The 15,032-nt window shown below is 38.2% G+C and overlaps 1 protein-coding gene across 1 annotated transcript; it reads right to left on the minus strand.

Annotated features, from left to right (window-relative positions):
- Positions 1-4,567: 4,567 nt before the first annotated feature.
- LOC146625455 (ADP-ribosyl cyclase/cyclic ADP-ribose hydrolase 1-like) lies at positions 4,568-9,298 on the minus strand. Its single transcript, XM_085362094.1, has 8 exons — positions 9,162-9,298; positions 8,441-8,567; positions 8,206-8,344; positions 7,440-7,516; positions 6,357-6,430; positions 4,948-5,034; positions 4,727-4,810; positions 4,568-4,625 (listed from the first exon to the last, which is right to left on the minus strand). Exons 1-8 carry the CDS (start codon positions 9,170-9,172, stop codon positions 4,568-4,570), a joined length of 657 nt encoding a protein of 218 aa, XP_085218220.1. The 5' UTR covers positions 9,173-9,298.
- Between the last annotated feature and the right edge of the window lie 5,734 nt (positions 9,299-15,032).

A 15,032-nucleotide genomic window follows, 5' to 3' on the forward strand; every position in this document is an offset into this window, starting at 1 on the left:
AGCCCATTTACGGTACGTGTGACACAGCAGCTATACGCTAGAAAGGAAAGAGGAGGTTTTACTCTGCTCGAGGAGCCTCCCTCTTCCTGCCACAAGAGTATCACTCACACAAATATGTCTAACTCTGCTCTTTAAGATCCTGTCACAGATCTTTGGTTCACACGCGAAACAGATAAGGCTCTTTGTGGCGTACACCTACGAATTAAAAACCCAAAACGGGTTTGATCTTGTTCTGGAACACTTTCTCTTGTGATCAGTGGTTTAGCAGGTTTGCATAATTGCACACGTGTTAGTGTAACCTTTGCTATCGGTTTCAAGTGAAAGAAGAAAGAAAACAAACACAGCGTTTAGATGAAAAAGTGGAAAGTTAGCTAAGCAAATATTGCTTGTTGTCAGAGACTTCTTTCCATAAAATCCCGATGACTTCACAGAAAGTTACTGACGCTGAATTTGAACTTACTAAGCCTGTTCGCTTTTTAGGTTTTGTTTCAGGTTTCCAAAATCAGAGCTGAGGCTTTCATATGTGCTGCTTGAGGCGTGGAAACAGACTTTTTTCTGATAAATTATTTAACCAAACATAACTGCATGACCTGCTCATCAAAGGTGTAGCTTGTTTTCAAGTATATATTTCAGCTGACCTAAATTTTCACCTAATCCCTCTAAAAAAAAAAAAAAAACGAAACAAAAAAAGACTGAATAACAAATATTTTTTTAGATATTATTAGTGAAACACATTTATAAGCAGATAATTATAGTTTTAGAAATAAAACGCCCTTCAGTCACAGTCACAGAGTTTTTATACACTATAGAAATCAAGATTTAGAGTAAAAAACAAGGAAAAAGGAAATTCACAATCTTTCAGGGCTTAATAAAACATGTCTTAAAATTAGGTAAATACAACTTCAGACTAACAAAAGCATGAAATATTACACAGTGTCATTAGCTCGAAGAAAACCAAAGCCAAAATGCAGAAAGTTTCTGAAAAACTAATTACACCTTTACTGCTTCCACATAAGCAAAAGTTCAGGTTTCCAATCAATCAGTTTCCAGTTTCTCCAGCAGTGATGGCGCTTAGTCTAAGGTCAAGTTGTGCACTACTCAGAGAAACTGAACAAAATAAGCCCAAGAGCTACATCTCAGACTCTACAGGCCTCAGTTAACTTTAACTGATGTTAAATGTTAAAGTTCATGACAGCATAACTAGAAAAACACTGAACAAGTACGGCTTGTCTGACAGGGTGACCGGGAAAAAGCCTCTTCTTTCTAAAAACAATAGAACAATGTCCTTTATATCAAAGTATATAGTATATCAAAGTAATCCTGCATCAAATATGAAGCTATCTGTCCAATAAGCTAAAGCTTGGCCCAGATTGTGCCATGAAATAGGGCAATGATCACAGCACAGCAGTAAATCTACAACTGAATGGCTGAAAGAAAAAGATGAGAATTCATCTACTGCAATCTACTGAAAGTACTGAAATATCCCAGTAAAGAACAGTGGGCCTAAATTCCATCGCAATAATGTGAAAGACTGATAAAGTTACACAAAAAAAAATGTACCTCATGCTACTTCAAGTTGTTGCTAAAGGAGGTTTTACAAGTGACTGATTCATGGGCTGTGCTTGCACACTGTTTCTTGGCTATGTTTTTGTTAAATAAATAATGACACCGTGTAAAATGTCATGTTTGTAGTTCCCCCAGGTTGTATTTACCTAATTGTAAGTCTGGCTAAGAACCAGATGGTTTTGTTTTATCTCTTAATACATAAAACATTGGAACTGACGGAGAGTGTGCTTTCTTTTTACTATGACTGTATGTATACTTTTACTGAAAATGATTTTTAACTATTGCAGACCACTGACGGTGACATAGGAAGATCCTCAATAAGGTGTAGTTTCAGTTCATGTTTTCTGAGTTCCCGTCAGTCTTTTCTATAGTTTGCGTTTTGTCCTGTCTACCTGTGCTTTTCTTTTTCTTTTCTCTTTCCCTTTGCCCGAAAGTTCATGGCAGACGGCTGATCCTCCCTGTCCCTGGTTCTGCTGGAGGTTTCTTCCCATTAAAAGGGAGTTTTCTTTCTTTATAGCTCAGGGTTTGCTCATAGGGGATCATCTTCTTGTGATTTCTCTGTAATACTGTAGGGTCTTTACCTTACAGTCTAAAGCACCTTGAGGTGACTGTTGATGTGATTTGGCGCAATATAAATAACACTGAACTGAACAGAACTGTAGCTTAGTGGTAGACCGTAATGAAATGAATAGCTTAACTTTTTACTATGAAATTAACTACTGAAACTACAGAATTTGCTAATTATTTCCTCTATCATTGCATTTCTCCTGTAAGTGAACCTCTTTTAAACCGCCCTGTTCTCTTTTTTCTTTCCCTCTAACCCTTTTGCAGGCATGCTCAGTCACTAGAAAAACAAACAAAGTACTGGTTTTACTGTCATGGTTTACTGGAACACAAAGAATTTGAGGAACATTAATTGCACATGTGCTTTTCTTACTGTGACATGTTGAAATGTGTGCTACAAGAAAGGACTGTGCATTCCTCAATCAGCCACCCACACAGAAACAGTGCTATGGTGGATGAATGTAGTGAATCTGCATGTAAAGAAGAATCACAAAGGTAAAGGCCAACTGGCAAAACCCTTTGAAAGTAGCTCCAAAACACACACGCATTAAGACAGTTTTGTCCACTTCGCAACAATAAACTGGGCTTTATTTAACCTATTTAGCTCATCAATTGATCTGGATACAAGAAGAAAAAAAACGTTGTATTATATGTGCATTATTTGACATGACAAGACTGGTTTCATTCATCTACTGAAAGCGGGAACCATACATATCAGCGGGGCATTGTCACTGCTTATGGTCCAGTATACATATAAGATGCTGTGTCCAAATTAACCCCTTAATGCCTAGTGTATCATATTTGATACATACAGTTTTTTGAAAGTTTTTGGGACTTCAACATAATCAGTGTGAATTTCCTCCCCTGAAAAACCTAAATAAATTGCACAATATATTTCTAAGCAATCAAAAAAAACCCAAAACAAAACAGATAAGCAAATATGATACAAATTAAATGTCATATATGGAAATTGAAATGTGATTCAATTTTTAAACAATTAAATAAAATTAAACAAAAGAAGGTTAAATAAACAATATTTTCAGAAAAATGTTATTTTCTGGCAATTATTTCATGATTCAGGTTTTAAAGGGTTAAATGCTGCAAACACTTCTGGTCCATGTTGACACTGACTGCATCATTATTTAGTCATCGTTGGTCAAACCAGTCTGCTCATCTGCTCTACTGACACTGTTATTATCAAGCCATCTGTGGATTTAGTTTAGATCGTTACAACTTTTAATAAAAGGTTAACTGCTTTCACTTTCACCCATTAGCACTAATTATAATAGAATGACCTTTAGATAAATCCACCTGACATTTAAGCCAAGGAGCTGCCTTTACTAGGTGAGTCAACTGCTAAAATAGGGTAAGCGGCTAATCTTATCTGGATGGGTGTGTTATGGAAGCCAGTGTTAGATGAACAGGCCTTGACATGGCTTAGCTCATTGATGTGAACGTTTTTCAAGCATCTGTCACAAGAATAAATGAACTTCCAGAGAAATGCAGAATAAAAGCTTTTGGTTGTTTAAATACAGTAATGAGTAAATCAAAAGTCTTGAGTCACCCCACATTTCTTTATATTTTATATTTTGTTGGAAAAATGGGAAATTGCTGCTGTTATTAAAATATGTGCAAACATGCATGAAAATAGAGTGTATAAGGCAAGAGTTTGTACAATTCTAATGACCATGAAAGTCTAATTTTCTTGCCATTCCTTGAAGTAGTCTTGAGGAATAGTTCTCTAGGCTTCTTGGAGGATTTTTAAAGCTTTTCTTTGGATGTTGGCTGCCTTCTGTTCTGTCGAGATGATCCCACTCTGCTTTAATATTGTTGAGATTCTGGCTCTGGGGAGATCAATCCATACTTGTTGAAATGAAGCCCCAAACCATGACAGAGACTCCATGGTGTTTTATAGATGGCTTTAGACACTCACTGTTGTACATCCTCGACACATGCTGACAATGTGAACAAAAAAACGTCAAATTTGCATTCGTCACCCCATAAGAACTGTTGCGACAGATTTTCAGTCCAGACTTTAAACAACAAAGACATGATGTGTTTGCACTTTACTGGATTCAAATGTGATTACATAACAATCATTATTACACTGAAATACAAATAAAGTTTACAACCTTGTGTCTTAACATTTTATTTTGAAAATAAAGCATATTCTGTGACCAGGAGATAGCAGCCTTCATACTCAGTGTGTTTAATTTAAAAAAAAAGAAAGAAAAGAAAAAAAAGTTTCACATCAGATCCCACAAAATGAAAAACAATATTTTCATAATGTGATGTATTACAGATGTTCATTTGAAAAACATATTTCACATATATGTGAAAAGAAAATACTCAGTTTATTTAAAAATTGAAAAGGAAACAAGTGAAAGGTTTCTATGGCTGAATGCTACTATGTTGTGTCTGATATAATCAGACTTGTTCACCAGCAGGTTTTACATGCTATCTGTGGTTTGGAGCCGCATTCTTGAATCCGAGATCTGTTTGAACACAATCCAGGATAATAACGAGAGGTCAGTCGTGCTTTGTGAGGACACACACAAACAGGTCGTCAGTTCCTTTGTAATGCACATGTACTTACTCAGGCACGTCTTTGCAGCTGTATGTTATCCCTGTATGTAGCGCTTTCTTTAATTTCTGCAGGGATGCGTTTTTGCAGTTTGATCTGAACAAATGGAACAGAAGCAGTGAATGTAGGCTCAGTTTTAAAATATTCATGCCCCGATTGGCCATTCTGATGTAAATTAAACAAATAAAGGACAACATTGTGGTGAAAGATTTGCATATAAGAGGAAATCTTACTTGGCATTCTTCTGTATGACCATAACAACATTTAGGCTCCTGACCTTAGGGGCTTTAAACCTCGTCACCTCAACTTTTGCAAAAGTACTGAAGAGTAAAAAAAAAACAACAACCCAAAATTCAAACCACAACTGTAAGACCACTTAAAATTAACTTGACGAGTGAGATGGATTTTAAAAATGCTGCTCTTAAGATGAGGAACTGAGTCTGTGACTGCTACCTGCTAGCTGCCATCTTCAAAGCAGCTGTGATGAATCAAGACATTGATAAAACAGTTAGACAGAATCAGTCTGCTATCACTTTGTGACTAAATGAGGCCAATTTGGCAATCTGTTTGTGATTCAATGATGAAAACCACAAATCTGTTACCATCTGTTGCAATTTTGTTGCTGTCGGCGCACATAGCATTTTACGTTAGACAACAATTCAGACCCAGTGTTTTGTGTTTTTTTTTATAAATTTATATTATTTGATTTAGTGTTATTCATGGTTTTGGTTCTTATTCTTAATCTCTCTGTGTTATATTTTTTGTTTCCAGTCTTTAGCTTTTTGTTACGGTGCCTTCCCCATGTTCCACGTGTTCTCTATGTTCCCTGTCTCCCCGGTCAGTCATGTCTCCATGTCTCAATGTCAACTGTGGGTCTTTGTGAATGTCTTACACTTCCTGTTTTAATTTGACTGTCTGGTGTCCCATGCTCAGTGTTTCAGTGTTGCTCCCTCCTTGTTTCGTTTTATCAGATTAGTCCCAGCTGTGTTTCCCTCCTGTTTCCCATTCCCTCATTACTCCCTTGTGTATTTAAGCCCTGTGTTTCTCTCTGCCCAGTTTTGCGTCGTTTCCTCATGTTGCTGTGTGTCTCTCCCACAGGCCTCGTTTCCCTGAGTGGTTTTAGTTTGCTTCCTGTTTAGGTTATGTTTTGTGTTTTCTACGCTCGGATGTTCACAGCAAATAAAGCTGCCTCTTTGAGTTTATCCCCGTGGGTGCTGAGTTCTGCTTTTGGGTCCACATCTTGCCTGCTACAGCACTAACCTTGACAGAACTACTTCAGTTGCAGATTGTTAAAAAACTTTCCAACCTGATTTGGTTTGTAGAACAAGAACTTTTTTTTACAACAACCTTTGACCTTGTGCAAGAAGGACAATAATAACTGTTTTTTAAATAGAACTTTTACTCTGCAGTGGCAAGGCAGACATAAAAGTCACTTTTTGCACTTAGTCATTTAAAAAAATATGAAAAAAGTGATGAATAAAGAACTAAATACAAAGGCAAAGCAAAGCCTTAAGATTCCTTGAAACTAGGTGCATATGCCAGTGTTACATTAGTGGCTCTCATTAACATTATAATGGAAGACATTTCTTTATTTTTATCACTAAAAGTCATAAAACTGTGGGAGAAGCAGAAGCAGCTCTACCTTGTAGGATCGAATGGTGTGATGGTGGACCCGCTTAGCATTGCCGTGACATCACCACAGGCAACATCTGCATACTGTACAGACACACAAAGGGGATTTTGAAGAAACACTCACTCATCTTGTAAGAAAAAACTAAAAAATAACACGAGATTTGGTCCTGAAATTAATGTTAGTTATTTGTCTCTTCCTGTAAAGTGAGGTTTATCAATCAGAAGTCACTATTGATGTGTTAATGGAGCATGGGACATATGAAGTCCCTTATTTTGAGAAATAACTGTACTTCATACTCCACAGATTGATATTATGCAAACATCTTTGTATTCAAAACAGGAAGTATGGGGCTGCAACATATAACTGAGGTTTTACCATTTTTAACTGTCCAAATGTTGTAATAATTTTGAACAAAACAAGTTGTACTACTTTCCAAAGATTTGCTAAGAGTGTCATGAAATGGTAGATTTAGGTGACTTATGTAACAAATTCCAGGATGAGCGCTCGCTAGTTCTGGGAGAGGTCACTGTTAAGTAATAGCGGTGTAATCCAGGAAAAAAAAAGCATTTCATTTATAAAAACATTTAATTCTCTCACTTAATTTTATATTTTCCTTACTTTATGGTATTTTTGTGCTTTCTGAATTAATGCCAAAATGAAAAGCTACTTTATTTAAAGCTATGTGGCACTTGCTTTTGCAGCATGAGTCCCATAAGTAAAGGATCTTTACAAATTAATTAAACTCAAATTTATTGCAGTGCAGCATCTCTAGCTGAATGTATTTTTGAATGTATTTTTGGAGGGGTCATTCCCTTTAACAACTGAAATGCTTAACCTTTAATCTCATGGGCTCTTTTGAATGTGTGGGCTGCCACTCACTCAGGAGAGCGCTCCATGGAGACCGACACAAAACCTCATTGACAGACAACGAGACGTGAACATTTCTTTTCTCCAACACCATCACTTATACTCAGGAGGGATTTGCTGCACTCTGCAGTCCACTTGTGTGTTATTTTAAGCAATGCAGGACCTCAGGACTATACTGTTTAACAGAGAGAAAGAAAATGTAGTAAATTCATGTTGAAAACTTACAGCAGCAGAGGCACGAATCCAAAATGAGTCAACAGGGTTGTTTTCACAATTTCTTGGGCAAGCAGTAGTGAAGGTACCTATGACAACAATATACATATTTGCTTGGGTTAGCCCCTCAAAACAACGTGCAATAATGAACTTCAGTGTCCCTCTAATAATCCAATATTAATTTTAATTTGCCAATTGGTGTAGTTCCAGATTTCCCTTGTAGGTCTGGTGCTAGTAACAATACATAAAAATAAAATAAAAAACAGAGGCTGTCAGGATGCTAAATTCACTCCCTGCTATCACCCACCCCCCAAACATACAAACTCTGACTCACCACCATTGCCCTTTCACTGACTACCCCACAGACACTCGCACATGAACCTGCCCACAATCATTCAATCACTATGATTGTGTTGGACACTGCTGTTTAAACACTTGTATAGTATTGTATTGTGTTGTACATAAGACACACTGTGTGTGTGTGTGTATATATGTATATATATGTGTATGTATGTATGTATATATATGTATATAGATAGATAGATGTTTGACTTTGACTACAAGTGGCAAGTTTAAGAAATTCTCCTCAAAAACCATGACTTGACTCCTGGTATGTAAATGTAACAACAAATCATGTCTTGCAAGATGAATTACATATATTTTTAGATTCTAGCATGATTTATATAAACAACTGTCAGTGCTCTTTTGCCGGTGTCTAGATTTTTATAGCGCTTAAATAATAAACTGTGATTCTTATCTACTGCTTTGAGAGTGTTACCGTTGCTGCCTTTTTTTCCACACCAGGTCAGACCATTCAGGGCATATCCCAACACAGTGTCCTCCAAAGTGACAAAACAATCTTTTCTCTTCTCAGTGAAACCATGGACCACAACCTTGGTTTTGCTCCAGAACATCATCTAACCCACAAACACAGATATTTATGTATTGTTAAACAGATCATGAATGATTGTGAGAGATGAGATGATTGAGATGGTGTAATCATTGATTATTACTTTGTTGCACTGAGGTTTGAAGGGGGCTGCAGCAATCAGAGGATCATAAGCTTGCACTGGAACGTTACATGGATCCTTGTTCACATAGGCCTGCTCAAAGGCACCCCATAGCCTTTGACAGTCATATCTAAAAAAAATAAATAACGTTTTTTAATGTTTAGGTGTATTTTCTTTTAAAGAAATGCTAAATATGCAAAATATTGTATCGCGTTTACATAACTCTTATATATTTGTTGTTTATGGCAGTTTATGGCAGGGAAATTGCCATGGGGTTAGACTCTGGACACTGACTGTGCACTTCTTAATGTCATGTTTTTAGTGAAGCACTTTGTAACTGTTTTTCTTTTAAAGCAAAATTCAAATATTCCAGAAGGAAACAGGCAAAAACACCTGACAGATATGTTCATAGTTCACATCTCCGTCTAGGTACTATAGGTGGAGTGGTATACATCATTTTTGATACTAATGACATGAAAACCAGCTGAGCAGACATCAGCAGATCAATCACTGACTATAATACCAATCCTGCTGTTAAGCAAAGCAGCCTTGCCACTTCATGAGTTCAAATGCAGTTAGTGCTGTATTTGCCAAAAATGCTTAAACATGCAAAGATGCAAGTGCACATGTACACATTCATTAATTACTCATTCATCATTTAGATTTGAAGCTGAAGCCCCATTTCTCTTTACAAAAATAATGAAAAGTGTAAATAAAAAAATGCTGAAATACCATCACTTACTGATTGAACTTCTTACACCTAGACAAAAACGTAGATTTAGGGTCACTTTCGTTTGTTTGTAGAACTGGTCCCAACACCGCACCAATGATTACAATAGAAAGGACAATGATACCACTTAATATGCGTTTCCATGGACGAGGAGTCTCCGCTTGCTCTTGCTCTAGCTCTAGCTCTAGCTCTAGCTCTTGCTTTTGCTTTTGCTCTTGCTCTTGCTCTTGCTCTTGCTCTTGCTCTTGCTTTTGCTTTTGCTCTTGCTTTTGCTCTTGCTTTTGCTCTTGCTCCTGCTCCATTTGTAATGCTTAAAAAGTTGGAAAAATCTAGCTTTCTGGAGAAGTCTGCTTCACAAAATGTTGTTTACTTTCACTATCACCTGAAGTTGGGCATGTATTTATGGAGATGCAGAATGACTGTGCTCACACAAACTATTCAGGCTCTGTCCAATCAGAAGTCTTGTCCACTCATAATGGAGAAAAAGGTGCAAAGGGGTTAAATGTATCAAGTTCTGATGGACCCAAAAGTCAGTCGGATTATTTTGTGTATATAAGTGTGTGTGTATATATATATACATATATACACACACACACACACACACACACACACACACACACACACACACACACACACACACACACACACACACACACACATATATACACACACTCACACACATATATATGTATATGTATGTGTATGTATATATATATATATATATATATATATATATATATATATATATATATATATATATATATATATATATATATATATATATATATATATGTGTATATATATATATATATATATATATATATATATATATATATATATATGTATATATGTATATGTATATGTATATGTATATATGTATATATGTATATGTATATTTACTATGATGTGAATATCTGACCACATACAGGTCATCATTGTTTGTTTTTCAGGTAAATTAGCACATCCCTAACAGTAAAACAGGAACTCTTGTTTTTCAGAAAACACTAAATTCAAATAGACTAATGTTTCTAATGAAGCCACAGCAGTACTAAAGGCTGTAAAGTTCCTCCTCTCCAAGTTGAGAAGCACCTGTTTCAGCTGCATTTTGTTTGTAGATTTGTGGGGATCAGTGAAGTGTAGTGGGTACGCAAAATACACACGCACACACTGCTTTCAATCAAGTTAGATTTTTGAGAAGCCTGTCTCTGGCTTTCATCTAAGGCTGACAGTGTTTACAGTACTCACTGTTCCTTTTATTGCACTCTGAATTTACTTGACACTGTAACTGACACTATATCTACACATGGCAGATATAGATATTACAGCAGTTTGTGATTTAAACAGATATAAGGCTGTTTCTGTTTAACAAAGTATTTGCACATGTGTGGCAGGATGACTGTTGCGGGTCCTGGATGCATTGAAAGATAATCAAGGTCCTGTGAAGGAAAAATGACCTGTTAATGATTGACAGTTTCATAAAAGGTTTTCCTGTTAGGAACCTCTGTGTCTAAACAAGTAGCAATAAAACACACCTCATGACTTATACTGCATAGGGTTAACAACTGTCACATGATGTGATGCTTTAAGTGATCTAAGACCACTATTCCAGATTGATAAGTAACTTTGATGAAATTAAACTTCCAAATACTGAACAGTGTGAAAGGGCTTAAAATGTCACGTACTGGTCATTGTCTGTACAGGTCTGGATTGGAGGAGTTCGAGGAGTCAATTCTACAATGGATCCTTGATTGATCGAGGCAAGTTGTGTAAAGCACTTTGAATCCTCAGAGTAGAAAAGTGCTTTATAAGAACCACAACATTTTACATGTCAGCGAGGCATTGTTATGATTTCTTGTTCACTGTACTGTACAAACAAGATGCTGTGTCAAAATTAAATACTGCAAACTCTTCTGGTCCATACTGACATTGACTGCATTATTAATTAGTCATCAGTTGTCAAATCTATCAGTGTACTCCATTAACTGAGTGTCTGCTGACACTCCAATAACACTGTAAAATATAAAACCATCCCTGGATTTAATTTAGATCTTTATGTGACAGCATGAGGGGGTGGGAATTATGTCACATGCACACACTAGAATGACAGCCAACTGGAAGTTTTTCTGGGATTCCAGATGACACACACACACACACACACACACACACACACACACACACACACACACACACACACACACACACACACACACACCCCAAACATCAGAAACCAAATGTACAAACACAAAACAAATTACATTTTCAGTTTAGAGCAGATAACTTCTCTGATTCAATTATTCAATACATTAAATGCACATTAACAGGCTCACATATGTTGCACATACGACTCCAACGCCATTCTAAAGCCAGAGCAAAGCACAAAGATCAAACATTCTGGGTCACCATGCATGAGACAAAAAGTCGACTCTGAAGCTACTTACTGCTGATGCGAAAATGCAAAGTAGCAGCACTTCTGTAAATGTAGCCCATAGAAACAGTAGTGGTCTCTCTGTAAAGCTTTCAGACGCCCACCCAGGCCCAGACTTCCTGTATGTTATGGTTCGGCTGTGTGGCATGCAGGATAGGCTGCAAATGCAGGACTCACGAAAGAGTGAACTAAAAGAGGCAGCTTCATTGTGAGTGTAACAACTAACTTCAAATCCAAAACAAAACTAGAAACTGGGAACAGGAATACAAACTAGGACATGTAAAATAAGGAATGGCTAGGACCACAGAAGAAAAAACACAGCATAGTAAGAGTACAACACAACAACTGACAGATGAAAACACAGGGCTTAAATACACCAGAGAGTAACAACAGAATGGAAAACAGGGGGAAAGCACGGCTGGACCTAACCTGACATAACAAGACACAGGAAGCACAGCAGGATACACTGACATAGGACACGCACTATCAAAGTAAAACAGGAAGCACCACACAATTTACAAAGATGCAGATTAGACACTGAGATGTGGAAACATGACAGACTCTGGAACAGACACATGAAGCACAGAGACAAAAGTAACTAGAAGTGGAACATAGTTTTCTGTCTTTTTGTCTTCCCTGAGATGAAGCATAGAACACACGGAGAACAGAAACAGAACAGAAACCTAGAAACCAGGAACGGTAAATTCAATACAAAACAGAAAACCATAATTAATAAATTATTACTTAAACCAAAAATACAAAACACTGGGTCACCAACACAGGACCATGACACTGTAATGCATCACAAAATCAGCATTTTTGGATAAGTGGCCAATAGGAGGCTTCAGCAGCTACAACCTATAAACACACCTGCTTACTGCAAAGTAATATTGTTAAGTCTAATTGTTGAATGTTTGTCATTATGCTTCTTAAACTTGTAAGGTCTTAGTTCAATCTATAGGATCAAGACATCCTTTTGACCCTGACCACCTCTCCAGCCACTCTGTGCTGGGGGAGGATTATTACACATCCCTTGTGAAGATTCTGTTTGATGTTTGGTAAGCTTCCTGCCCTTTGTATGGCTTCACTGTGTTATCCATGGTGAACCATACATTGGGTGTGGGAGAGACTACCCTCTTTATGACCAGGATGTTGTAGAAACAGTTGTGATCAGGAAGACACACACACACACACACACACACACACACACACACACACACACACACACACACACACACACACACACACACACACATTCTTACATGCATACAGATGTTTACACATACACACACACATAGTGCCTTGTCTTAGAACCATTTGGGGGGTTTATGGTGGGCGTTGTTTTGCTGTGATGTGTATTGTGTGAACTGTATTCCCAATAAAAGGCAGCAAGCGGAGGCCGTCGTTGGGGTCATTTCGTGGTAGACACCGACGAGGCCTCCCTTGCAAGTAAATCGATCGATCGCTGACTGTCTTGTTTTCTTCATGATGAATAAGTCTCTAAACCAGCGGGGCTTGTGGAAACACAGACCCAATACTGGTGTTCCCAAACTCCTCCCATATGGGACATTCAGCACAAATTCACAACCAAGCGCCCTTGTACGATCTTGATCCATTCCTTCAAGCAACTCAGAAAGCTCCTTTCTAGCACCAACAAAGTTTGTCCCTCTATCACATCTTAGCTGGCGCACGGGTCCTCGAATAGCTATGAATGATCGAAGTGCATTCATGAATGCGTCTGTTGTCAAATCGTCAAGCGTTTCTATGTGAACTGCTCTAGAACATAGGCAGGTGAATAACAATCCATATCGTTTCAACTCTCTTCTTCCTTCCTTCACAATAAAGGGGCCAAAACAATCAAGCCCACAATAAGTAAAGGGGGGAGATGTCTTAATTCTCTCTCCTGGTAGATTTGCCATTTGTTGAACCTCAGTTGTTCTTTTGTATCGTCTACATTTTACACACTTGTAAATGTGTGAGGAGACCACACTTCCACATCCTAGGACCCATATTTCGTTTGCGCGCAACTCATTCATGGTCATGCCCCTTCCTTGATGGTGTATGCGCTCATGATGATGTTTGACCAGCAGAGCTGAGACATGAGATTTTTTCAGAAGTATTGCAGGATGCTTTACATCATGGTGTAAGGCTGACTGAGACAGCCGTCCTCAAACCCTGAGAACATTGGTTTCGTCCAGGAAAGCATTCAGCTGGCGTAGCCTGTTGTGCCTGCTCAAAGTGTGTTCCTTCTGGCCTCTTATTTTCTTTATCTCTTCAGCAAATGCCTCTTCTTGTACGAGTTTGATGATGAAGATCTCTGCTTCTCTTCGTTCTTCAAGATTAGTCGACTCATTAGTTCTCGACTGAAATCCCTTAAACTCTCTGACAAATCTCTTGAGCCTGGCAATTGCTCTCACCACTCTGGACCAGTCAGAAAATTTAGTTAAACGGTTTACCATTGGATTCTGTTCTCTTGCTTTAACTGCATGAACATGTGCTCTCCGAAGTTCAGGATCAGTAGCCTCAACTTCTCCCACCATTCCCACTTCATGTGGGAGATTTTGCTGCCAAAGGAAGTTGGGTCCTTTCAGCCAGTTAGATTCTTTAATTTGAACTGCAGTCAATCCTCTTGAGGCTCCATCGGCTGGGTTGTCTTCAGAGTTGACATATCGCCATTGTTCAGGTTTTGTGCTAGATCTTATTCGCTGGATGCGGTTGGCCACGAATGTTTGGAACCTTTTAGCATCATTGTTCACATAGCCAAGGACCACCTTTGAGTCAGTCCAGTAATACTCTTGCACATTTTCAATCTCCAGCTCGCCTCTGATGATATCACCAATGCGGACTGAGGTCACAGCTGAAGATAACTCAAGCCTTTAGTTTGGTAGGGGCTACTCTTGCTTTCCCCAAGACAAGTGAACAACTTATCTGTCCTGTTTCACTCACCGCTCTAAGGTATGAGCATGCACCATACCCTTTGAAGCTTGCATCGGAAAAGTTGTGAAGCTCATATAGTGAGACTTCACCAAAGTTTGATGGAAGGTAGCTTCTTGGAATCTTTAGAACTGCCAAATGAGGCAGATCTTTGAGCCATGACTCCCATTGTGGCTGGATGTGCTCGGGGAGAAGTTCGTCCCAGCTTACCTTGTCTCTACACAGCGTTTGAAGAATCTGTTTGCCGACAAGTAGGAATGGAGCCACGAAACCTAGTGGATCATAGACTGAGGCAACAGTTGAGAGAACCCCTCTCCTTGTCAGTGGGTTTTTCTTTTACCTCCACCCTGAACTGAAATTCATCCGCCTCAACACACCACTGAACTCCAAGTGCTCGCTCGATATGAAGTTCTCCTAGAGCCATGTTTAGATCTTTGGTCTGAGCACATTCTTGTGGTAGAATTGTTGCAATCACACACTCATCGTTGGATACAAACTTATGTAGC

This window comes from Diplotaxodon limnothrissa, linkage group LG9 (genome assembly GCF_057381915.1).
Source record: "Diplotaxodon limnothrissa isolate DT_005_m linkage group LG9, D_limnothrissa_male_GT1.1, whole genome shotgun sequence".
In the NCBI taxonomy this organism is placed as follows: Eukaryota; Metazoa; Chordata; class Actinopteri; order Cichliformes; family Cichlidae; genus Diplotaxodon; species Diplotaxodon limnothrissa.